Source organism: Sorex araneus, chromosome 2, assembly GCF_027595985.1.
Source record: "Sorex araneus isolate mSorAra2 chromosome 2, mSorAra2.pri, whole genome shotgun sequence".
NCBI lineage: Eukaryota > Metazoa > Chordata > Mammalia > Eulipotyphla > Soricidae > Sorex > Sorex araneus.
This window is the reverse complement of record NC_073303.1, coordinates 63703531-63731243: the sequence shown is the minus strand read 5'-3', so window position 1 is coordinate 63731243 and position 27713 is coordinate 63703531. Positions and strand designations below refer to the sequence as shown.

General features: G+C 36.3%; 1 protein-coding gene across 1 annotated transcript in view; it reads left to right on the top strand.

Annotated features, from left to right (window-relative positions):
* Positions 1-27713, top strand: part of CNBD1 (cyclic nucleotide binding domain containing 1) — a 364454-nt gene that overhangs the window by 11813 nt on the left and 324928 nt on the right. The window contains exons 2-3 of the mRNA XM_055124427.1: positions 6938-7010; positions 10075-10185. Coding sequence (XP_054980402.1) covers positions 6938-7010; positions 10075-10185 — 184 coding nt within the window. The remainder of the gene's footprint in view (positions 1-6937; positions 7011-10074; positions 10186-27713) is intronic.

Here is a 27713-nt window from a genome sequence, read left to right as displayed (position 1 = left end):
CTTTTCTAATTACTTCTTTAATACAGTCCATGAATTTTTAATTTATTTTATTGTTCAAGCTTAGTGCCGTGTAGCTCTGTTTCTCTTTCTACAAAAATAAGTGTGTGAGAGAGAGGAGAGAGAATATGATAGCATTTCCCCCACTTAAAAAATTATTAGTGAATTACTGTGAGGTACAGTTTCAAACTTAGGAACTTTCATGATATCATTTCAGTCAAACAGTGATCATTTACCCATCCCTCCACCAGTGCCCATTCTCCTCCACCTCCCCCACTTTTGAGCATATTTCTTCTCATGCATATCTTTCCTTAGGGTATGTTTTGCCTATGTACCAGGATTATTGTGTAAATGTCATTTTGGGGTTGCTCAGAGTTTACTCCCAGTTTTGTTCTCTGGGCAATCTGAATTGTGGTCAGGCTCAAATGAGGGATGGCTGCCTGCCTTAACCAGTATCTTAATCTCTGTGCTTAACCTCTGTACTCTCTATCTGGCCCCAGGTTGGGCTTCTGTGTCACCTCTTGTTTATAGATGCTTTGATTAGCCATTTTACCTCTGCTTCTTAATTGACATTTCTCAAGCATCTTATGTTTATTTTATATTATTTCAAGAATTAACTTAGAGATTTAAGAGAACAATGAAAATTAATTAAAAGACATTAATGATAGTAATAATATTGAAATAGCAATTAATATTAATTGATAGGCTATAATTATTATGATACAATCATAACTATTATGACATAATTATGACAGATATTATGACATGATTATTATAACATAATTATAATTATGACATTGTTATGATATACTTATTTTAATGGAAAGGACATTTAGTAATATTATTAACCATGAATATTATGTATGTTTATTTATTATTATGCAGTTTTAGATTATTAACATCAGAATGGGATTCAAGTGCATACTAGCCAATTAGGTAGCAATTATCTAGATATAGAAATGATAGCAACTACATGGGTATATATTAGTAGGGTATATTATAGAGCATATATCAGTCATGTATATAGGAACTATATAGGTTAGAGTAATTTTAGCATATAATTACTACTGTATGGGATTATAATCCCTGCTGGACCGTTCATTTTTCTTCCTGTGAAAATTCCAGCTCTGTATTTCAATCTGTGCTAGAATTTACATTTTACCTTCTTGTATGAAAATTCTACTGATACCACTAATTTATGAATTCTATTTCTGTTGCTGTTACTGCTAAGCTTTTTTGGAATAATGTAGTAAGCTATAGCTCGTGGTCTACAGTGAATTCTTGCAGAGTGGACAATGCCACACCTGTGACAAGGTCATTGTGTACTCTGTTTTCTCACTAACATATGCTGACACTTCCATATGGCTATTTTGACTTTTTTTTTTTGTGGCTCTACTCTCTCTGCTATTGGACCCTGTAGACAACTGGAATTGTCCAGTGTCACAATAAATAGTAGTTTATGATATTATTAAGGCTTTAATTATTTTATTGATTTTCTTTTAGCTTTTTATAAGGAACATTTGCCTAAATTTAAAGGGTAACCTCATTAGGGAGGAGGAGTTTAGTTTTATTTTAACTTTCACTAAACATTATTGAAAACATAATTTTATGTTTTAGGCGCAGTGATTTCCAATACTGTTAATGGTGGAGTTTCAAGCATGAAATCTAGCACCGTGGCCTCCATTAATGCCTGTTTTCCTCCACTGTATCCCAGTGTTCCCTGCCCCCAGTCATACTCTCCCCCTTCCCTACTTCAGAAGTAAATGCCCTACTGGAGACAAGTTCTCAGTTTCTGTCTCCTTGGGGCATTTATTATTTACTATTTCTCTATATGTCACACATGAGGGAGGTGTTCTGTGTCTGTCTCTCTCCTTCTGACTAATTTCATGTAGCATAATGTTCTCCAGATTCATCCATGTAGCAGACAATTGCATGATTTAATCTTTCTTGCAGTGAAGTAGTATTTCATTGTATAAATGTGTCAGAGTTCTATTATCGAGTCACCTTGGACACTTACAAACAAAAGCAAAGGTAAAACAAGTGTGACTATATAAAACTAAGAAGCTTCTGTACTGTAAAAAATGATAATATATATGATATGCTTTCAGCAACAGTATTGCAAACCACAATGCCTAAAAGGGGGAGAGGGAAGGAGGAAGAGAGTGAGGGAGGGAGGGAAGAAAGAAGGGAGGGAGGGAGGGAAGGGAGGGAGAGAGAGCAAGAGAGAGTGAGAGAGATCAGAGAGAGAGAAAGAGAGAGAGAGGAAGGAAGGGAAAAAGGCAGAGAGGGAGAGGAAAGAGTGTGAGAGAGTGAGTGAGCGAGAGAGAGAGAGTGAGGGAGAGAGAGGGGGTGACTGCAATAGAGGCAGACAGGGGAAGCTTGGACATTGGTGGTGGGAAATGTACACTGGTGAGGCAAAGGGTATTGGAACAGAACAGTTCAACTTTTGGTTTTTACAGTTGTAACTTTATGCTACCACCTTTTTTCATTATTCCTTTTCATTGAAATTACCTATTGATTGCCTACCTAGGGGTTCCCACAAACAGATCTTGCATACTTATACAAACAAATCTTGCATACTTAAGAGTGTATATATACTCTTAAGTATATAAGAGTTAATATATATATATACTCAAGATTCTGGTATGTATATGTATATATACATGCACACACATATATGTGTATATATATAAAATAGAGAGTATATATATAGAGTTTCTCATGTGGGGTTGTGTCACATATGCAGTTCAGTTGGTTATTTTTTTTTATTTTTATTTTTTTTGCTTTTTTGGTCACACCCAGCAATGCTCAGGGGTTACTCCTGGCTTTGCACTCAGGAATTGCTCCTGGCAGTACTTGGGGGACCATATGGGATGCCGGGGATCTAACCCGGGTTGGCCGCGTGCAAGACAAACGCCCTACCCGCTGTGCTATTGCTCCGGCCCCTGCAGTTCAGTTGGTTAAAAACACAGTATTCTCAGGGCTGGAATGATGCGTAGGATACTTGCCTTACCTGCATCTGACCAAGGTTCAATTTCTGAGTCTAGGTGAATTCTACATGCAAGGAAAAATAGTATTTCAATTCATTATTTGCTTAGTGATTCTTGTTTTAAAAATCTCTGTCCTATGATTTTTTGCAAATTACTTTAATTGAAGATTGCAGTTTTGGGGCTACAACCAGTGATGCCCAGAACTTAGAGATTCTTCCGGGAGGTACTTGGGGGACCATATTGAAAGCCCAGGATTCAACTTGCATCCATTGTGTGCAAGATACATGCCCTACCTGCTTTACTATCGCTCTGGCCCCCAAAGATTGCAAAAGGTTTTAAAACCCATGATTTTTCATCAAAATTTCTCAAATTTTGGCCTTTATTATTTTTCATGGCATCAAACCCCTTTCCTGTAAGGATTACCCACCAGGATGAATTCAAATCCTTTTCATTTTTATTTTTATTTTATTTTATTTTATTTTAATTTTTTTTAGTAAATTACTTTTATTTATTTTTATTTAAATTTTATTGAATTACCATGTGGAGGGTTACATAGTTCTCAGGGTTATGTCAGTTATACAATACTCAAACATCCTTCCCTTCACCAGTGCCCATATTCCATCACCAACCACCCCATTATACCTCCCGCCCCCTCCCGCCCCCCCAGTCCCCGCCCTTGTAAGTGATAAGTTTCACTTCGTTTACACTTTATCTTGATTATATTCCATGTTTCAACACATAACTCACTATTGTTGCTAGGGTTTCCCCCAAAAAAAGAAAAGACAGTCCTACTGTCAAGGGAGCATTTGATGGCTCTCCATTGCTGAAAATGTAGAGATATTAGGTCCCGCTATTTGTTACATAACTTTTCTATTTTTTTCCCCCCTCGTCCCGTGCCACCGAGTTCACGCCTGTTTAGTAATCACCACGCTGCCTGACACAGGAAAAAAAAATGAAAAAGATGGTTATTTCCCGTCATCAGCCGGCGTGGGGCTCTGGCTTAGTTGATAGTCTGGTAGAATGTCTGCAAGCAGTTTCTGGAACCAAAAGTAATACGCTGGTATCGGCCCCGGCTTGAGATTCCACCAGCGTCCTGCTGTTCCAAGTACATAATAATTTATTCCCTTGTATCCCATTACCACACCACCAGGTCCGTGTCAGCTTAATGGACATCATACTATGGTTAACGCCACGCCGCGTTTCTTCCCGAGAAAGAAGGATATTTCTTCTCAGCCGGCGTGGGGATATGGCTTAGTTCAGTCTAGAGAGATGGCTACCACTTTGATTGCCTTCAATATTTCAGCAAAAGACTTACTATTCTTGTTAGGATTTCCCACCACCAAAGTCCGGCCCGTTAAAAAGGAACCATTTCATATTGGTGATGGTTAAATGACAATAGGTCGCGCGGCCATGGCAGCGGCCTCTCGGCTTTGAATTTCTGTATAAAGTCCAGGGAAAGTACAGCCAGAAATTACACGTCACTACAAACTTTAACCCTATTATGATCCCCCCAAAGTCCAACCCATTACAAAGGAACCATTTCATATTGCTGATGATTAGATGACATTAGGTTGCGCGGCCGTAGCAGCGGCTGCGCAGTTTTGGGTTTCTATATAAAGTCCAGGGAAAATTCTGCCTAAAATTCTATCGCTACAATCTTTTACCCTTCAACAAAAAACTCAGTACTATTGTTTGGAGTTTCCCCCATGGTAAGCCCTGCTAAAAAGGAACATTTACACGTTGCTGACAATCAAGAGATATTAGGTTTTGGATTTCTATATGAAGTCCAGGGAAAATTCTTTTGGTAATTGCATCACTCGCTGGCGGCGCCTGGGCCAGTAGCTCCGAGCACACAGTTTGGAGGCATTTTGGGGGTGCTGCTCGTGTCCAAAGTGGTTCAGTCGCCTCCGGGGTCAATCTCGCGCGGCGGCAGAATAGAGCGTACCCACATGGCTCTGTGCTTAAATACGGGCACAGGGCGGATCCGGAAGTCCCGCCCATTGGCTTTCCCAGGCTTCCTGCATTGTCTAAAAACCGGCTGTTGCCTCGCTGCGTTCAAAAAGAAAGAGTTGAGAGAGAAAAGACCATACCCCGCTGGCAGCGCCTGGGCCAGTAGCTCCGAGCACACAGTTTGGAGGCATTTTGGGGGCGCTGCTCGTGTTCAAAGTGGTTCAGTCGCCTCCGGGGTCGATCTTGCGCGGCGGCAGAAAAAGCTCCTTTTTATTTTTAACTGAGTAAAATAGACTAAATACTTTCTGGATGATCCTTATATGTGCATCTAAACATTTAATGTGATTAACTTTAATATAATATTCTGCATTAGATATATTAGTATCCCATGTACTAAGTCATGCGTTAGCTCCTTTAAGTAAAATATTCCATGTAAACCAAATAGGTAAGCCTTTTGTTTCTTAAGGCTGAATTTAATAATATAGGGAAGGAAATGTCCCAATTATGTAACAGTATTTTTAAATTTGCTAAATGGTATAATTTATGTGGATAGCAATCAGGTTTTGGTTTAAATTTTTGTAATTGAATTTCCTATTAAAAAAGACAGTATGCAATCACTGATTAATTTTTAGGGCACAAATACTTAAAAAAAGCCAAATAATAAAATAACTTAGTAATTAAATAAAAATGAAAGAAATTTAACATATTATATTCCAATTTGTGATCCAATGATGTGATCAATGAATGCTTTTTACGTTTTAGAAATGCACTAAGTTGCTGAATTTTTCAATATTTTTTTTAAGAAAAAATGATCATTAGTTTTGTGTGTGTGTGTCGGTGTGTGTGTGTGTGAAGCAAGGTAGGTTTTATTGAGTTACTTATGAAGACGTGAGGGGAGGAAGGAGAATTACATACATGTTCCAGAGAGAACATGCTCTTTTCCAGAGTAAAGGTAGGGAAGCAGTGAGATACCAAGAGAAGCAAGCAAGATGTGTGTTCCAGGGAGAAGGTGGCCTTGAAGAGTAATCTCATAGTAGTATTTTTTCACGCCTCCTGATTTACAGCCTTTCTAATAGCACCCAGTGTACAGGAGGAAGAAGAGGGCCTGTGATGCTAGTGCCCATTACTCTAGTGATAGCTCACATACAATACTACGCCTTTACTTCTATCTCCTTTGAAGGGATGTCAATTCTTCCTGGCACCGAGAGGGCAGTCGCAGTTTGTTTCTGGGCTGTGATCACTGTATCTCTGCTCTTAGTTATCTGGTGTGACTGGTTTACACTAAGACTTCAGAAGGATTGCAAACAATCCAGGACCTAAGGTGATCAGAAAAGGGCCTCACCAAGTGAAAATGGAAGGATGCTTAAGGTAGGACTGACTTAAAACTGTAAATTCTCCAGAGAGAGAACAGACCCAGACATAAGAGTCTTCAAGAAAACTTTTCTTTGAATTTGCTTGCCTAGCATTCTGAGTCTGTATCACATGTTAATAGCATAGAATTGGAGATGCTAAAGGATTACTTTCAGAGAAGTGATCTTATAAAATCATATAAAATCTTGCATTTATAGAATTAAATAATACCAAGCCAGACCTTATATTAACTAAAAATTAAACTATTCCTCATTTTATTTTATTTTTTATTTTATTTTATTTTTTTTGCTTTTTGGGTCATACCTGGCGATGCACAGGGGTTACTCCTGGCTCTTCACTCAGGAATCACTCCTGGCGGTACTCAGGGGACCATATGGGATGCTGGGAATAGAATCCAGCTTGGCCACATGCAAGGCAAACGCCCTACCCGCTGTGCTATTGCTCCAGCCCCTATTCCTCATTTTAATCACCCTGTTTAATTCTACTTTCTTTCAAAGATAGTTAAATATATCACTTATATAGTCATTGCCTTATTTTTCAAAGAAAAATGTTTGCAGTTAAACTCTATTTAGATATTGTTTAATAAGATTACAGAGAATTATGCACATTTTAATTGATATTTTTTGCAGGTTTGAAGCCCTCTAAAATCATTGATTACGGTCAGTTAAATGAATTATGCCACATGAGAGGACTAGAATACAAGTGAGTTATTCATACATTTATTTTTCTGTCATTCAAATAAATGTGAATGTATTTTATGAATATAATATAGTAATAAACTTATTATTGAGTTTCAGATTACTTGATTTTGAAATAGGTAAAACACATTTGAAAACCTGATCATTATTTTCCCTGGTTGAAGGAGCAGAATATAAGTCATATTCTAAAGAATTCAATATGGAGAAAACAATTTATTGTTAGCTGGATATATTCTAGTATTTTAAAAATTTTCATAAAGGAAGAAATTAAATGTTTGAAAACACAAATACTGAATAAAATAAATACTATAGCTATGCATTAGAAGTACTTGGTTGAAATCTAGCAGCAAATATCCATTCTAAAAATGGATAAAATCTTGCATTTATCAATACTCACCTTCTTCGTTTGTCAAGAACTAGGATTATAGTACAAAGTTCAAGATTTCTAGGATATGAGATACAATTCACGATGTAGTTTAAAAAATCTATTCTTCTTACTAATTCTTTTTCCCAAATTGAAATCATTGGACTTGCTATTTTAATACTTATTTATCAGTATCTGTGCATTCACCCAATTCACTCCACTCAGAGACTGTCAACTCTTTAAGGGATTACAGAGAAAAGCTTTAGGTGTAGATGTTTGGACTTTAAAAACAGCTGTAAGCCACATCTTTAAGTTCTTTAAATATTTTCTATATCTTTATCAGTTTTACTATTAATTCTTTAAGAATAATAAAGGGAACATGCATTTTTAAAGTCCTTGAATTTATTCTTATTTCTTTTGCTTTTTGGGTCACACCCGGTGATGCTCAGGGCTTACTTCTGGCTTTGCACTCAGGAATTACTCCTGGTGGTGCTTGGGGGACTATATAGGATGCTGGGAATCGAACCCAGATCGGCCCCGTGCAAGGCAAATGTCCTACCCGCTGTGCTATCACTCCAGCCCTGCTTGAGTTTATTCTAAGAAGTTTTTATTTTATTTTTTCCTCTGCATTCTTGCCTCTTCTTAACTCCTATGGCCTTTTAATCTTTTAATATGTTATATATTATATATAATTTCATAAATGTTTCTAGACTTTTGTCCTATGGAAGAGATTATAATAATAGTTTGAATCATTTTGATTCATATCTGCTGAAGACAGAATCTAATGGATTTTATCAAGCTTACTCTTGCTGGTTTGAAAACCTCCCCAGACAGAATCTTCTCATCAAACAGGCATTTGGGCCAGGCTTGGTTTGGCGGTGCTGCCTCTTGTCTCTGATTAAATCACATTCACTGCGGTTTCCAGGCAGCAATCTCTTGTGTTTCTTGGGTTTTATCTTTTGTGTCACTGGCTCAAACTATGGGCATGGGAAAAGAGATGGATTTTAAACAAATTATTTAAAAATACCACATTTAATTAATCTATTAATTTATGTATTCATTATAACAGTCGCATTTTTTAAACAAATTCAAAAGGGTGCAGGGAAGTAAAGGAATATTTTCATCTGTAGTTACACAAAGTGAGCTTTAAATTATGTCTCTCATCCTGTGCTTTCTCCCTCCCTCTCTGTCTCCCTCCCTCCCTCCCTCTCTCTCTCTATTTCTCTCACTCATTCTCTCTCTCTCTCTCTCTCTCTCTCTCTCTATCTCCCTCTCCACTCTCTATCCTACTTCTTTTTTTCTCTTCTCAGGGGGTCCCAGGCAGTAAAGCTGTGAGGGTCATCTTGGTGGGTGTGGTAGCACTGGGGAAGGACTCAGATCTCTGAGTCTCTCTGGTCTTAGGCACTTCCCTAGCTACTGAACCATTTCCTGGACACAGCAATTGGGATTCCTTCAGTTTGTTCAGATGGCACTGAACTTTGAACACTTTGTAAATTTTATTTTAAGTATTTTATCATTGTTGTTGTTGTTCTTCTTATTATTATTGAGGAGAGTGGAATTGCTTGATGATATGGAAGCTCAATTCTTGGGTTTATAAAAAATAATTTTGATAATTGAATCACAGAGAGATGCACAGTTACAAAGTTGTTCAGGATTGGGTTTCATTCATACAGTGTTCCAACACCCATATTTTCACTAGTGCACATTTCCCACCACCAGTGTCCCAGTTTCCCTCTCACCTCCACCCCTTTCTATGACAGGCATTTTTCTTCTCTCTCTCTCTCTCTGTCTCTCTCTCTGTCTCTCTCTGTCTCTCTCTCTGTCTCTCTCTCCCCACTCCCCATTTTGGCCTTTTGGTTTGCAAAACAAAAACTGAAAGTTTCTCATTTAACATTTTAGAGGTTTTATAGGTTTTCAAATTATATAGGTATTTGCTACACATTATTATTAATTATCAATATCTGCATATACTACATTGTTACTGTCACTGTCATCCTGCTTTTCATCGATTTGCTCAAGCGGGCACAAGTAATGTCTCTCATTGTGAGACTTATTGTTACTGTTTTTGACATATCGATTACACCACGGGTAGCTTGCCAGGCTCTGCCATGTGGGCAAGATACTCTAGGTAGCTTGCCGGGCTCTCTGAGAGGGGCGGAGGAATCAAATACGGGTTGGCCGAGTGCAAGGTGAACACCCAACCACTGTGCTATCGCTCCAGCCCTCATATGTTCACCAATACTTATCATGTTCTATCCTTCACCTTATAGATGACCCCCTTTTATTTATTATTTAATATCCCTATTGACCCTCTATATGTCTTCTTTGAGGAATTTTCTGTTCATCTCTTGTCCCCACTTTGTGCTGGGGTTGAGTTTTGTTTTTGTCCTTCAGATTTACACATACATTATATAGTTTAGATATTAACCCTTTGTCAGGTAAGCCATGGACAAATATTAAAAATTAAACTTTAGACATTGATATAGCCATACGTTTGATAGTCCCAAAATAATTCTCACAGAGGTATACTAAAGAAAATTTTCATAATGGATATTTTCCAAGTACAATATTTTTATGTTTAACATTCTGTCACTGTATTTTTAGAGTAATAACAGAATTTATTTCTCAGATTAAATTAAAAGTCTTCTTGGATGCTTTTATCTTATGATAGTTTACATTTTATTTCTCTCACCTTTTAAAATAGGAGTTTTCACATTATTCTATCAGCGCATGAAAACTTCATTAGTCAATATCCTAAGATATTTGTGAAGAGAGAAACAAAACTGCCTACACTTCATGAAACAAAAAAATTAAGGTAATGTTATTTTCTTTTGAATGCAAACTTGTTGTATATGTTCATATGTGCATGAAAGACTAAATAGAACTCAAATACTAAAAATTATTTGGTCAGTTTATAACAATTCATGCTACTCAGTAGTCAAAAAAGTGGAGATTAATGTCTAAGAAGAATTATTTTTCTTAAGAGTCTCCCCTCCCTTTAATTTGATGAGGCAAAAATTTATTTAAACTAAAAAAGGAATCTTTACCTTTAACCAATTGTGAATGATGGTCTTTTTGAAGGGTATTAAAGGATTATTCCATAGGGTTTCATGAAAAACTTCCCCAGGGGAATTATTTGAGCATTAAATTGAGAAAAAAAGATTCAACAAGTATTTCAGGGAAAACCAGTGAGCCACTTGAAGGACAATTGAACCTAGATTTCTTCCTATTTCTCACACCCTACACAAAAGTTAATTTAGTATGTACTAAATACCTAAATATTAGAATAGGTATTTTAATAACTAGGTATTTGATACATAAATATTAATCCATAAAGCAAATGGATAAATTTGCTCCACAATTTATGAGCAATTATTGAATCCATAGAGCAAATCAAGTATAAAATAGGCAGAACTCTCCGTGGTAGTCATTTCGGAGACATCTTCAATGATTCACTTCCACTGGCGAAGAAAAAACAAAGACAAAACAAAAAACAAACTAGAAAAAGTCTGCACTGGAGAGAAACTGGGACCCGAGAGAGAGTGCAGCAGGAAAAGCATTTGCCTTGCAGAAGCCTAAACTGGGTGAAATTCCTTGAGCCTACCAGGAATGATCCCTGAGCACAAGGCCAGGACTAGGCCCTGAGCATCTCTGGGTATGCTTCTGCTCCACACTGAAAAAGAAACTATAGCTGAAATAAAAGACACCCTATTAAATAGGACATATGTACATCTGATGTATACATCTTATGTATAATAGCAATGATATATATGTATATATATATAAATACAGAAATGCACAAGAATAGGGTCATAAAGAGTACAGGGGTAAATCTTTGCATGGTCAATTCCTGTTTGATTCCTTGTACCATGTATTGTCCCTGGCTGGGTGTGATAGCTGAGCACAGAGTTAGGAGTTATCCCTGGGCACTGCTGGGTGTGTCTCAAAACAAACAAATATAAAACAAAGCAAAGTAACAAAAATACTTAACAAGAAGTCAACAACCCTATTTAAAAAATGGGGAGGGGCACTAAACATACAATTTCTCAAAAAAGTTATACAGATGGCCAACAGTATGTGAAAAAGTGTTCATAATCACTTATGATCGGGGTTGTGCAAATCAAAACAACAGTGAGATGCAACTGGAAATCACTGAGAATAGCTTGGCTCAAAGCATCTCTTTTAGCAATTCATATTGTGCTCATGTTCTGGTTCATGAGTGGAAAGTACAAATGTCATTGTGTTTATAGTGAGATAAGGTTATTGTCCCTTATGTTCATGCATTTTGATCTACATTGCTCTGTAGAATGTCTAAAATGGAGAAATGATTCATAATTGGCATTATTTAGTATTTCTAGATGCTGAATAGGAGGCTAGTATCTGACAAAAATAGTAAATAAATCTAATAAATTTGATACAATGTGTTAAAATTCCTTGGAAAGATAAATCATTGTGTTTTTTTTGGAAAGGGAGAAAAGGAAAAGATTGGCCTTAGGCTAGAGTATACTACAATAGCTTAATGCGTGCATATTTTTCAGTATTTCTGTGTATAACAAGGACAAACTAGGCCCTTGCGTGAAATAGCTGATACATTTCTATAAATATGAAAGAGCTCAGGTAACTTAGAGAAGATTTAGGTGAATAGAACTGATGATGAATCATGAAATTTAGTTACATCAGAAATGATTCATCTGTAGCTTTAATCTCTTAACATTATTGTTCTATAATTTATCTAGAACAAATAAATATCATGTGACAGATGCAATAGCAAAGTTGAAGTATTCTAGTTCCTGCCTGGGTAGGCCTGATGAGAATGCCTGACACTAAGGCATTTGCTAAATATTGAAGAAAGTTTGCAAGGAATGTAGAATAATTCCTCATACAATCATTTAATACACTTGAAGCAATGCCACTTTAATGAAAATAGAAGGAAGACCTAAGACAGAGGGAAGCAATTATATTAGAGAAAAAATATGAATACAATATGATAATAATATGATCATGGAATCAAATTAACAGAAGGCATATTTGTGGGTATAGGAAATCCCATAGATTGTCTTTAAAAGAACATTGAAATTTGATCCAGGGACTTGAATTTCATTTTTTTAAAGACCAGGTAGAAACAATAAAACTTTAAGATAGTTTTTGAAGCTTTAATGCATACACTTTTTACTTTATTGTGGGCTATAGATTGCATGATATTTAATATAGATTTCTACCATTTATTAATAACTTCTGCCTTCTTTCATTATTATCATCACCATTATCCCGTTGATTGTCTATTTTCTTGAGTGGTCTCAGTAACGTCTCTATTCATCTTAGTCCTGAGATTTTAGAAGCTTCTCTTTCCTCGTTCTTCCCAATGGTGCCACATTGGAGGCTCTTTCAGGATTAGGGGAATGAGACCCATCATTGTTACTGGTTTTGGCATATGAATATGCTATGGGGAGCTTGCCAGGCTCTTCCAGTGCCTTCTTTCATGGAGGTCAAATAATAACAAAATATGAATGCATAACACTAATTAAAAATTTACTCTTTTTTTCTGCAATAAATTAAACACTCAGCTGTTTATAAAAATTAAAATATATTTTTAATCAGTGCATCTTTATATAAATATCATTAAATATGAAATAGAAGTTTAAGGAAATGTAGAAATTGAAGAAACAAATAAGCATCTACAGAATTGTAGAAGATATCTTAAAAATGTACTTTTCAAACTATGAGTTTGAATGTGAAATAAGAATTCAGCCGTGTGCAAGGAAGACTGCATTCTATTGATCTCGTTTGACTTTATAAAAAAAAATATTGCTGTTGATCTTTTGGTGGAGTCTCCATGGTTTTCTGTTTTGACTGTATTGTGCGGTAGAGGTTATTCCCCTTTCCAGAAGCCCTTCAGAATCAGGCTCCCTCTCCTTCTCATAGAGCCTCTTAGAGTGCAAGCGTACTCACCACAACTCATGTTCCTTAGCATCTGCCACCAGCCTTGGTGGCACCTTCTTCTAAGTTGACACCTCAAGGAGGAAGACTGTGAGGCAGAATGACCAGCTTGTCTCTAAAGTTGTCATCTATGTCCAGGTCATGCTGGGGTTCTGTGCCTTCAGACTGCTTTTGCTGTGTCCCATATATTTAGATATTGTATATGTTCACAACTGTTTGGTTACAGAACTGGTTTAAATTTCTCTTTGTTTTCTTTAATAACCTGTTTTTTTTAGTCTTGTCTTGATTCATTTCCATCCACCACCATCAGCCCCCCACCCCAATGTGTGTCTGTTAGAGTTCTTACATTATCTCATTGCAGTTGGAATATATACTTAGTATGATTTGAATCTTCCTTTATTGTCACTTGTTTTATGTTCTGATATCTGGTTTATCTTTGAGAATTTTCTTCTGTGTGCTCTAGACAAAAATGTGTATTTGACCTTTGTAGTGTGGAGAGCCATCTAAATATTAGATTCATATAACTTATCATCTAACTCTATTTCTTGTCTGGCAGATCTGTCCATTGTTGAGTGTTTTGTGTTAAATTTTCTTCCCACCATTGCGTTGCTGTGGATATCTCCAGGTTTGTTTGTAATTTCATGTACTTGGTGCTCTTTCTTCTAGTACATGTATATCAGTAATGTACTATTACTGACAATCTTACTTATAAAATCAGTAAGGTTTCTTGATGTGTTGATCTCTGAATCACACACACATACACATACACAGACACACTTCATGTCTCTTGTTTCTTTTTGGGGGTTGTTAGGGGTTGCAGCAGTAGTGCTCAGGCCTTATTTTTAGATCACTTCTGAAGTTGCCCAGCAGACATGTGGTCCTAGGATCAAACTGGGGTTTGTGGCATACAAGGCAAGCACCCTATCTGCTATACTCTCTCTCTTAGCTCCCTTTGAAATGTATATTGTTTGGTACTATGATTACTGTCTCTGTTTTTTTTTTTTTTTGCTTTTTGGGTCACACCCAGCGATGCTCAGGGGTTACTCCTGGCTTTGCACTCAGGAATTACTCCTGGCGGTGCTTGGGGGACTATATGGGATGCCGGGGATCGAATCCGGGTCAGCCGAGTGCAAGGCAAACACCTTACTCTCTGTGCTATCACTCCGGTCCCACTGTCCCTGTATTTTTAAAGCTACTGTATGTCTATGTTTATTCCCAATCTTCTACTCTGAATTTTTTTACCTATGGTGCTTAAGAGGACTCTCCGGAGACAAAACTGGTCAAAATTTGTTTAATGAAATGAGTCCATTCTGTGCTCTTTGGTTGGTGATTCTATGACACTGATAATTAGTAAAGTTGATATAGGATATCTTGTCGTCTTATTTTTCTAGGTAGATTCTGGGTGTTATTGTAGTTATGGCCAAGTTAAGTCAATTATTGTAGTTATCTCTTAGTTTACTAAGTTTCTTAATTCTCTCTTTTTTTCTGCTTTCTACTTATATATCTGCATTTTGTGAGTGATTAGATTCCATTTGCCTTTTCTTGTTCTTCCTAGATATTTTTGCTTTGAGGTTATCATGAGACTTTACTTGTATGATAAAAAGGGAATATCTCATTTTAAATGTAAATGTTTTGTTCTTCCTAAGTATCCCAAAACTACTTGCATTTTTCCCCATATGTATTTTTAGGTATCTTACTCATTCTAAGTGAAAGCTCTGTTTCTTTAATATGCGACTCTTCAGTGCTTATTGAAGAGCCAATAGAGTATATTGATTAGTTCTTGGTTATCTGAAAACACTTTCAAATCTGAGTGGTACCCTTGTTGAATATATCACTTTTAGACATATTTTCTATTCAACACATTAACTATAATATACTACTTCCTTTGGTCTGTCTAATTTTATTTCAGAAATCTTCAGTCTTTATTTTTTAGATAATCATTTATTTATTTAATTATATATACCTATTTATTTTTGATTATAATTATAATTATATATATATACCTACTTATTTTTGAGGCCCCAGGGATTATATCTTTACTGACAGTCTTAGGAAATTTCCAGTCATATCTGTCTTTGCCTTTCTTCGTAGTTTGGTGTGCAATTATTTCTATTTGTTTTGTTTGGAACTTTTTGAGCTTCTTGTATCTGAGGATACTCATTCTTTCTCAATTTAAGAATGCTTTTGGCTATTTTTCTTCAAGTAAGAGGTCTGTTCTTTTCTCTCTTCTCTTTCTGGAGCCAATATGCCATTAAATGTTGTTCCTCTTGTTTGGCTCATAAATATCACGTTATCTTCAGTTTTAAAATTTCATTTTCTTTTGTTTCTGGACTTTTAGGATAACTTTTCTGGGAAATATGCTTAAGCTCACTTATTTCATATTTTTCTTCTGTGATTTTGTTGATGAGACACCGTCTTTTTATTATTATTATTATTATTTGTTTTGTTTTATTTTTGGATTTTGGTGGTTGGGATTGAACCTTGGGCCTCACACATACAAAACAAGCGCTTCACTGAGGTAAGGTAGGTTATATCTGTGGATGTTTTTTTTAAAAAAATTTATTAGTGAAACACAATGTGGTACAGCTATAGACTTACAAATGTTTGTGCTTGCGTTTCAGTCATACAATGATCGAGTCCCCATCCCTCACCAGTGCCCATTCTCCACCACCAATGATCTCAGTTTCCCTCCCACCACCTCCACCCCATCCACTGCCCACCCCCACCCCACCTCTGTGGCAGAGCATTCTCTTTTGCTCTCTCTCTCCTTTTGAGACACCATCTATTTTATTCATTTAAATTCAGTTACTGTATTCTGTGACTCGGTTTTCTAATGTTTTCATTTTTAATAAAAATAAAAGAGAGCTTCCATGGTTTCTTCCTTTTTCACAAATATCATTTGAATATTTAAATGATATTCAAAATATCATTTGATTTATAACATATTTTTTGATGATGGCCCTGATAATGCAAAATTCTTTGCAGGATTTTGTGTTCCTCCATCTTAGGTTGGATTCCTGCCCTTCATTATTTTTGCTTCTCTACAATGTAGCTATAATTTTTCCCTGATTTAAGCTAGTTGTCCTCTTGTGAGGTTTCTTTCAAGTGAATTTGTCTCTCATCTCTCTGAGCTGTCTCCTCTACCCCTTCAAAAGTAAAGTTATCCTTATCAAAGTGTTTCACATAAACATAATAGTATTTAGGAAAGAGGATCTATGAACTTCAGACAAGTTCATTATGAAGTTCTTTATAAATAATTGAACTTGTTATCTTTGCATCTTTTTTTTTTTTTGGTTTTTGGGTCACACCTGGCGATGCACAGGGGTTACTCCTGGCTCTTCACTCAGGAATTACCCCTGGCAGTGCTCAGGGGACCATATGGGATGCTGGGATTAGAAGGATTAGAACCGGGGTCAGCCACGTGCAAGGCAAACGCCCTGCCCGCTGTGCTATCGCTCCAGCCACTCTTTGCATCTTTTAAAGTAAATTTGTAAGCTCATTGATGTATTTAGGTACTAACATTAAAGTATATTGATATAAAGAAGTCAGAAGAAAACACCTTTCACCAATGAAAAAACATTGAGTTCCCTATCTATATAAAAGACTATTCTAAATTTTCACATCTCAAGATGACCATGGTTGTAGCAAGCTAACATGGAATCTGTCATAACATAATTTAGGAGGAAAGTCAATAGAAATATAACCAGAGGACTATAAAAAGGAACTTTTATAGAGTAAAGATATCAAAAACATCAATAGACTCATATGAAATTATTCTCCACTTCACATGTCATCAGGGAAATACATCAGTGAGATATTGCTCCAACACTCTTTGTGATGGTTAAAATCTTAAATAGTCACAAAACTACATGTTGTTGAAAATGAACAGAAATATTCATTCATTGCTTTTTGGAATACAAAATGGCACACTTATTATGGAAGACGGTTTAGAGATTTATTATAGTTTACATACCTGCCATATAATTATATATAATATAATCATAATCCTTGCCATTTACCCCACAACTTGGAAATTCATTTTCATACAAACTCTACCTGAGTTTTTATAGAAACTTTATTCATAATTACCAAAATTTAAGACAATCAAGATGCCCATCATTAGGTGAATAATATAGTTTGGATATATCAGAATATATAGCATAGTATACTATATAGTATTATCTGGTATATTTAGACAATATTATTCAGTATTAAAGAGAAATAAGATATTAAGTCAGAAAAATCTAAGAAGAAAACAAAATTGATTATTGTCAAGTGAAATAAACCATTCTGAATAGACTGTATACTATAATTATCTGATTATGTTATAATCTGGAAAATTCAAAACTATGAGAATGTTAAAAATAAATTAATTACCAGGGGTTATGGAAAGAGGTAGAACATAAAAAAATAGTTAAGAAACAAACACAAAATTATTAATTTGAAAACATATATACAAAACAATGTTCATTGCAGTTCTTAGTATAATAGCTAAAATATGGAAGGAACCCAAATGTTCAATAGCAGAAAAATTATAAAGAAAATTTGGTATATGTAAATAATAGAATACTATGCAACTTCAAGGAAATATAGTCATACAGTTTGTGGCAACTTTGATAGAATTGAAGGATATCATTCTGAATGAAATAAACTAAAGGCAGAGGGACAAATACAAGATGATCTTGCTCATTTGTGGTATATACGGAAACAGGTCATGGATAGGAATGGACAATATCAATAATTAATAATCCTAGAACACTAGATAATATATTTGAGATTTCCAGATTGGGAGGGGGTGCAAGAAATAATTAGGTGGACATGAAAACATAGGGAGAGGGTTTGATGGTGGTTAAGGGTGGAAAGATATGCATCAAAACCATAACTGTCAGTCAGCGGATGGGGGTAGGGATGGGTGGGAAGGAAGGTTGAACCAGAAGTGACATAAAGATGGGAGTAGAGGGTTATGGACACTTCACAGGTGGTGATGTGGCGTATCTTTGTACCTCTGTTCCATAAACTTAAGTTAGAATTAGAATTCAATAGATGGTTATTATCCAATCAGTAATAATATTTAAAAATAGTGAAAATACTCTTTGTTACCATCTGGTAGGCATATATTCTTATACATTTTTATAATAACATACATGATAAATACTCTATTCTAATACTAATAACAAAATTAAAATGCATATCTATAGAAATAATAATGACAGCATACACATGTAGTATTTTCAACAATTAATAATTAAATATCTCAAATTTAAATGTGGGTTATAAGATAAACTGACTGGGCAACATCCATGCATGCTCACCAATTATATTAGATATACTTGCTAGTCTGGGGAATGTTAATATCAGGGAAGCTATGCTTGTGTCAAGGCATACATGAGAGCTCTAGATAACTTTCAGTCAGTTTTGTAGAAATAAGTTCAAATACAGAAGGACCTGAGTTATAATGCGATTTAAAGATAAGCAGTATGGAAGATGATAGACTAAACTCTCCTTTATGGACTAGAATATCAAAAGGTAGTTAATACACATTTGCAGAGGTAGCATTTCTTGTTAATGACAGCAAGCTGGCTTTGCTTCCAAAGTGACTTAAGATAAAGTCTCTATCGGTGTTCCTCCAATTTTAAATGACCCGAGGGTTTGGATGGGTAGGAGTGGTGATAGGCAGGTTCTGGGCTGGGAGCTTGCTCAATGGGCTAGTGTACCTGGCTGGATACTGGAGGTCTGAGATTTATCCCTAGCTCCATGCGCTTCCCTGAAAATCACTGGAAGTGACAAGAAAAGAGCTAGAAATCCTCCCTGTGCATCCTTGGTGTGTTCCCAAAATAAATAAATAAATAAAAACAAGTTAAAAGCAGATTCTGATAAAAAAAAATTCTGAGGCGGGGCTGAGACCAATTCCAAATAACATTAGTAAGTTCATGGACCACAATTTTTTTTTTTTTTTGGTTTTTGGGTCACACCCGGCGATGCACAGGGGTTACTCCTGGCTCTTCACTCAGGAATTACGCTTGGCGGTACTCAGGGGACCATATGGGATGCTGGGATTAGAACCCGGGTCGGCCACGTGCAAGGCAAATGCCCTACCCGCTGTGCTATCGCTCCAGCCCCCGGGACCACAATTTTAGTACCAAGTGTCGACAAACTTTTCTTTTTCTTTTTATCCAGGAGGTGAAGAAAATGTTATTAAATTGGAAATTTTCTGTTGGGGAAAATTTAACCCACTTTTTAAACCATACTTCATTCACAGGTGGACTTATTTCAGTTAGTTAAACTACAAAGCTTTGTAAGGTCTGTTCATAAAATGTTTGTTTCACTAAATTCAACAGCAAGCTATCTTTATTAGGCCAATAATGCCCTTTTGTAGTTTTCTTGGCATGTTTTCACACAGGACTTTCTTTCAAAAGGCCACACCTGGCAGTGCTCAGGGTGCTCAGTCATCACTCCAGATGGGACTCATGGGGTGCAGGGGATCGAACCCACCCAGTCGTGTACAAGGCAAACACCCGACCTGCTGTCCCATTGCTCAGGCTCCTTCACTCAGGACATTTTAATGATGTCCGCTGAGTTCAATTCTCATGAATCATAGAATCTGAGAAGAAAAAGAAGTCATTTTACATGGTCACAGAGAGTTTTAAAATTTATAACTCAGTAGGTCATGGCTTATAATATAGGCAATGGCTTATAATATGCTAATAAACAGATAATGGTAATATTTTGTCTTAAATAAATTGAAATAGAATAATTTGATCTGACACATTTTACAGACCCTTTTCAGTGGCCCTTTAATGTGCTTCGCTCCTACCTGTTTCAGACCCACCAGAAGAACCATTTACTATGCCAAAGGTGACCTGCTAGGGTGTTTCTCATTGGTCCATCAATGTGTGCATTTCATTAGCCAAATTACCAATCACTACAAAAGTGTTCAAAGTATTTTGCACTAAGAATACATGGATTTTGGGGTTACATAAAATTCTAGAGAGATGGGATATTGGAGCTGCTTGAATTGAAGCTCAGAATTTCACCTTTAGATTGAAAAGCAATCGTGAAATATATCTGGATTAAGGTGGTGTGCATGCTCTAGTCAATGTATTTTTGTCCGAGTACATTGAATTATTTTTGGTAGGAACTACATGCAGCATTCCCCAGAGGCCTGGGTTCCCTCCCCCAGGATTCTACTCTGTGGAGGGCCGGAACTGGCCAGAGCAGTCCACACCAGTGGTGCTCAGGGAGTCCTGTTTTTAGCCATTGAATGCAGGGCCTTGAATACGCCTGGCACATGCTTCACTCTTGAGCTGTCTCCGCAGCCACCCAACATGGTTGAAACAATTATTTGCTACAGTACACGAGCACCTAGACATACGCTAAACTCTCCCTAAAAGTGTCAGTTTAGAAAATGTTGGGGAGTTTTGAGAGCATTTTACTTAGAGATTATTTAGAGAAGCAATTGAAAAACTAGAGTAAGTCGATTCTGATAAACTCACCAAAATATCTTTCTGCCAAATTGCTTTTTCAGCTTCTGGCTTTCTTTGATTTTGGACTCAGTTTTGTTTCCTCATGTCATGGAAACTACCCATGTGGTACAGATCCAGCTAAGTAGTCCTTATTTCATGCTAGCTTTCATCTGGCTGCAGAATAATTAACTAGGCTGCCCAAAATATTTATTTAATATTAGAACAAATGAAATGATACTTATTATGCTTATTAAATATATTTCCACTGATGTTCTTAAGTGTATTGAGTAAAATGCTCAGTGTATATATATGTATATATACATATATGTACATATATATATTTATTTATAAAAGCCAGAACTGGTTTATTTGTTTCACTTTCCTTTTCTTTATTTTTTGGGGGGGAGTCACACCTGGCAACACCCAGGGGTTACTCCTGGCTCTGCACTTAGGAATCATTCCTGGCAGTGCTCAGGGGACTGACTGTATGGGATGCCAGGGATTGAACCCAAGTCAGCCTCATGCGATGCAGACACCCTACCCACTGCACTATTGCTCTGGCCCCTCACTATTCTTTTCCACAGGGTAACATTATGGAAACATAATGATGTCATGTCATTTATCAATTTCAGTAATTAACACTGAGCACTGGACATCCATGAAATGCAAGTCATGTGATATCTATAATTGGGAGGTATGACTCGGCAGTGATGGCCAGCCCCGTGTAACATGAGGTGGTAACGTGGTGTAATGACTGATCGCAGATGACAATAGTACAGTGAGTGTTCACGTTAACTGTAGGTGTTGTATTGAAAGATCAGGGCAAACAGTTCTGAGTAAAGGGTGTATAGATTAAAGAATAAGTCTCCCTAGCTCCCCCAGGAGTGATCCCTGACCTCAGAGCTAGAAGTAAGCCCTGAGCACTGGTGTGGTCTATAAACAACAGCAAAACTCACACACTTTGGAGCCAGAGCAGGTAGGACAGTTGCTTTACCTAGACTCAACCTGGGTTTGATCTCCAGCACCATGGATGGTCCCAGAAGCCCTGCCACAAGTGACTCCTGAATGCAGACACAGGAAGAAGCACGTGAGCACCACTGGGTATGGTCCCCAAACAAATAAAAACATAAAGAATAAGCCTGAGTTAGTTAGAAGAAGGGAACGAACCCCTGGTGAGGTGGGGAAGATAATAGCTGACTGGGCTCAGGTAGTCCCACATGGTCCCCAGAACACTGCCAAGAGAAATTCCTGAGTGTAGAGCCTGGAGTAACCTCTGATTATCACTGATTGTAGCCCCCAAACCAAAACCTCACCACCAAAACAACTGATGAAGCAAAGAGAACAATGTCTAGTGCTCTTCACATTGTCAGTGATCTCAGTGTTGGCTACTATACCTTAGCATGGGTGCTACATCTGGCAGTGCTTACTCCTGACTCTCTTCTTAGGGATCAATCTTGGTGGTGTTCAGGGGATTGAGCCAGGGTTGGCTGCATGCAAGGCAAGTGCCTGACCCCTATTTCCTATCTCTTGCTCCTATATTTGTAATATTCTGATTACCTAATTTATATGCAGGTGTTACAAGGAACATGAGACAAAAACAGCAATTTTGGGGGAACGTTTTAATGATCTCTTTCATATATGATAGGACGTCATGACTGCTGGGAGTGTAAGAAGGGACAAAAGAGGAATGAAGAGAAATAAAGGGAGCAGGAGATAGGAGAAAGGAGGAAACTGAAGGAAAGATATCAAAGTAGTACTGTAGCACTGTTGTCCCATTGCTCATCGATTTACTTGCACTGGCACCAGTAACGTCTCCATTGTGAGACTTGTTGTTACTGTTTTTTGCATATCGAATACACCACAGGTAGCGTGCCAGGCTCTGCCATGCAGACAGGATACTCTCAATAGCTTGCCAGGCTCTCCAAGAGGGGTGGAGGAATTGAACGCGGCTCAGCCACTTGCAAGGCAAATGCTCTACCGGCTGTGCTATCACTTGAAATAGAAGGCAAAGAAAAGGAAGGGAGTAGAAAGAAGACAAGGGAGAAATGAAAGCTTACTATGCCACTTCATGAGAGAATTCTATGAAGGGAATATGAATGAAGATTCAGAAATCTAATTAATTACCATGCTTTGTTGTCTTTGTGTCCCAAATTAAATCCTTTACTATGATATAAAATTGAAATTCTGGACAATCAGGTATAACTGGAGTGATGATTTGTAGAAGTTACAGGATTTGGCTGCATTAAAGAGAACTCTTATAAGAAAAACTCCAGAATGAGTCTAAATATTTTGTTTCCAATTACAATTAAGTAATGGTATATTATGCAAAAGCAAAGAGCTTCCTTTTTTGTTTTGTTGGCTGGAAGTATTGGTAGTAGATGTTGAGGAGGATTGAATTGCTCTGTCTAATAGTAGTATTCTAATTTGGATTTGTGGAGCAAACCAGGAGACGGGAAAAGAGGCCAAAGGGGCAGATTAAGTAAAAAAAAAAACACTTGTGAGAGGAATAAGAAATTACTTGAAGAAAGTTATGCATTTGGTGAGAAGAAATCACCAGTTTGTGGCAAGGAGGTGATACCATTTCAGAAATGAAAGACGTATTCATTGATTTCATGTGTGTTATGCCATGTGTGACATAGAATCTCTCCAGCACAACCCTCATAATTGATAAGCTCTACTATATTTACAAATGCTCTAAGCATTTGATTTATCTTATTTTTTATAAAGAAATATAATAAAACATTTAACTTTTAAATAAGCCACACATAGGATAAAGAGAATGTCTAAGGAAAAATATTGGAACAAGTGACATAATACTGTTATCTGGTGGGGAATCAGATAATCAGCTAAAATCTTTGAGAGAACATGTGGGTTTTCATGGAATCTTAGCTCGATCTTAAGACATTTTTAGATTTCCAGTGGCATGGATTGAATTGTATGGGATTCATGGCCAAGATTTCAATAATGACCAGAGGACATGGTAAAATTGTGTCCACTCTGATGTCAGGTATGTTCCACTCCCTGCAGCCAATCGACACTAAAGGGGAAACCAACTTGGACACAAACAATGTTAGCTCTGTATCTTGGAAAGATTTAGTTAAAATTTGTATTACTTTGTGTATATCAATAGCAAGAAATTTGCCTCTCTGTGCATCCAAACTGGCCTCTGTTATCACAAATTAGTTCTTCCATTCATAAGTTATCTTATTAGCTAAAATCAACTTTTAAAAATATTAGCAAATGTTAGAAAGGAAATTTTGAAAATTTATAGTTATGTTTTCTCTGAATTTAGTTCTTCTCCTCAATAAGTTAAAATTTGTTTAACAGAATTTACAGTACCTGTGAAAGCTATTTTATTATTTTTTCTCAAAAAAAAGCAATAATTCTTAATTCCTATTAGAGGTTATACAGAGGGCATTAGTACCAAAGCAAAACTGTTTATAGAAGATGGAAATGGAGATGGAAAAAGAAACAGATGGAAGCCGTTGAAGTTAGTATGTAAAAACTCAAGAAATATCTAATTTTAAAATGCTAAGCATAATCAGCGATCAGTTAAAATTAGATAATGTAGATTTGTAATCATCCAGGTGTGTGACCAATTCAGCAATATTATAAGTAGAAAACGTAGGTGATTAAAGTGGAAAATGGAAATGATTCAAGTTTCTGAGCTGAGATAATGAACACAATAAAGACTTCAATGTCTGAGTTAGGAATTTATAAATGTTTTTGAACTGAACTGTGGATAGAGAAAGATATTACTTTAATTATTGGATTTCAAGTTTTCTTATTATTTAATAAAAATGTGAACATATTTAGAGAATTTCTCCTGATAACCTGACTTTTATTGAAACTAGAACTTTAATTTTAATCAACCCTGGAGGTAAATCATTAATAATCTTCTCACTTGATCTTAGCCAAAAGGCTGAGAAGCAATTAATAATCTTCTCTAAACTACTTTTTTTGCATATTTGCATAGCTTGTCATATATTTTGGAAAATCCTTTGATTCTATATAATGTGTGTAAGTTCAGCTATTCATTTTTAGCTGGAGTTTTCTATTGCTTTTGGAAATGAGAAGAGAAACTTTGAATTTGGCAAGGGTGTGTGTTTAGTAGAAACCAAGGAAATATCACTTACCTCTGTCTAACCTTAAAATATTCTTTCATATAAAAGATGACAGGATTCCAATACTTATCGTCAACATTTTATAATGGAAGTTGCTTTCAGTTCCTCAATTTTAACTGTGGATATGTTGGCAATCTGTGGAACAAAGTCAGCGCTCTTGCTCAGCATAAAACAAAACTGTGTGTGTACCATAGGATTTTTCATATTTGGTGCCAGTCATATTTGGAGCTAGATATATGGGGTTAACTTAGTGTACTCTTAGTCAAGAAAATTAATTAATTTTTATTTTTTTATTATTTTATGTGTAAAGCTGTGTCTTTAGTTTCTTAAAAAAAATCTAGGGCCAGAGATGTAGAATAGGAGTTAAGGTGCTTCCCTTGCATGTAGCTATCCCTGGTTTGACACCTGCTGTTGCATTTGGTTCCCAGACAGCCATGAGGGGAGTTCCCTGAGCACAGAGCCAGGAGTAAGTCCTGAGTGTCACTAGGTATGGCCTCCAAACAAACACACACGCACAAAAAAGTATTGAAGAACCCTTTTGCAAATGTTTAGAGTTAATATAGTACTCTGGTTGTTCTTAGTAACTAACAATATTTAGATGAATTTATCAATAAAGTAAGTCAATGTAAGATTTTTTGGGGACTGTTAGAAGAGATTTTTAAGACTATAAGAACATAGGTGTCAGAAAGATAGCACAGTGGTGAAGACACGTGCATAATAATCAGGACATCTGCAAAATACTTTACTTGTACTTCCCAATTTTTATAGTCGTTAAGTTATTTTTATTTTAATATACATGACTTTTACTACAGTGCTATATAGAGATCGCTACATCGATGCTTTGTTTCTGATTCCAGAGGCGAGGACAAAGATAGTTTATTCTAGTAATATTTACTGAATATTTTGGAAATACTTTTGCCATATAAGTGAGTTCACCTGTTTAAGGTATTAAGATATCTGAGAGGGTTGGAGCACATGTTTTCTGTTCTGGAGCTCCAGGTTTAATCCCATGTACCCAGTAATCCACTCAGTACTGTCAAGAGTAATTCCCGAGCACTGAGCCAGGAGTAGACCAAGCACAACTGGCTATGACCACAAAACAAGACACAACAAAAAAGAAATTTCATGGCTCCTTTTAGCTTTCATTTGAATTGTAAGTGAATATTATATTAAATGTGATTTAAATATTCAAAATTTGCCCCTGGTGTTCTGTTAGCATATTTAAAAACATTCCTGAAATGTTTTTAATATGTTCATAATATAACCTCAGCTAGCCTATGTTTTATTTTCTTCCTTTTAAAGTATCAGTAGGTGGATTTGGTTAATGTTTTTTTTTTACGTCAAAATTTTTGCACTTACATTCAGTGATACTGGCTTGTAATTTTCCATCTTGTAATGCCTTTACCAGGTGTTGACATGTTGATATAATGCTAAATTAGTCTCATAAAACTAGCAGGTAGATGCATGTGAAATATATATTCTGAAAGTGATTGGGTTTAATTATTGAGTTTGTTAGAATTCATCATGAAATTTTGGGCAATTTTGGTCAGGAGTAGCTTTGTGGCAAGATTCACACATAGTAGTTAGCTGTTTCATCTATTTTCAAACATATTGGCATTTGTTACTCATAATATACTTAAATTTTATAGCCATGATATTTATAGTGATAGTCTCCTTTATTATTCCTGACATTATTTTTACCTTTTTTTTGTTCTGACCATTTTCCCCATGTTCATCAGATATAATTTGACCAAATATATTAGACTGTGTAAGTAGCTACATTTAAATTTTATTTGTACTATATTTAAAAAGTACTTCCCCTTAAATACATAATTTTTGTCTACTTATTATATAATTTTCTGTTTGTTCTTGATAAGGAGCACCAGATATAATGATTCAGTTTAATATACTTATTTAAAGGATTACTTATTTTTGTTTGTTTTATTTGGGGACCCCAACCTCCAGTGCTCAGAGCTTACTCTTGGTTCTATACTCAGGGATCTCTCCTGAGTGGGCTTGGGGGACCATAGGCAGTGCCAGAGATCAAATCCAGTTGCTTTCCTTGTGCCATTTCATATTTCTTGCTCCCTTATCAAAGATTAAATGATCATTCACTTGAAGTGTGTGTCTGAATATTCAACCTTATTCCAACTCTATTAGCAGTTGTGTTAGGTATTTTGCTGGCCCCTCACTGAGCACATATATGTTTAGGAGTATAATTTCTTCTAATGTGCATACCTCTTGATTATTAAAAAATGGCCTTCATGGTCCCTTCTAGTCTTTTTCAGCCTGAAATCTATGTTGTCAGATATTAGTAAGGACATCCAGGCTTTTCTGAGGGAGTTGTTTGTTTGAAGGATTATATCTTCCATCCTTTGTCTTTGAGTCTGTATTTGCTCTGACTGTTCAAATCTGTTTCTTTTAGGAAGCAGAATGCTGGATTTAGTCTTTAAAAATCCATTTTGCCACTCAGTCTCTCTTAATTGGAGCATTTAGACCCTTGCCACTGAGAGATTATTGTCATGGGGTTTTGTGCCATCTTTCTGTAGAAAGATGTTGTTTGTGGGGTGTGTCTTGTCTTACAGCAGCCCCTTTAGTTCTTTTAAGGTTGGTTTTGAATCTATGAAGTTCCTGAGCTTTTGTTTATCCATGAAGTAGTATATCGTTCCTTCAGATCTTAATGAGAGTCTAGCTGGATAAAGTATTCTTAGTGAGGTGTTTGATTCATTGAGTTTTTTCACTGTATTCCACCACTTTATGCGGGCCAGAATGGTTTCATCTGATAAGTCTGCTGTAAATCTAAGGGCTGCTCCTTTGTA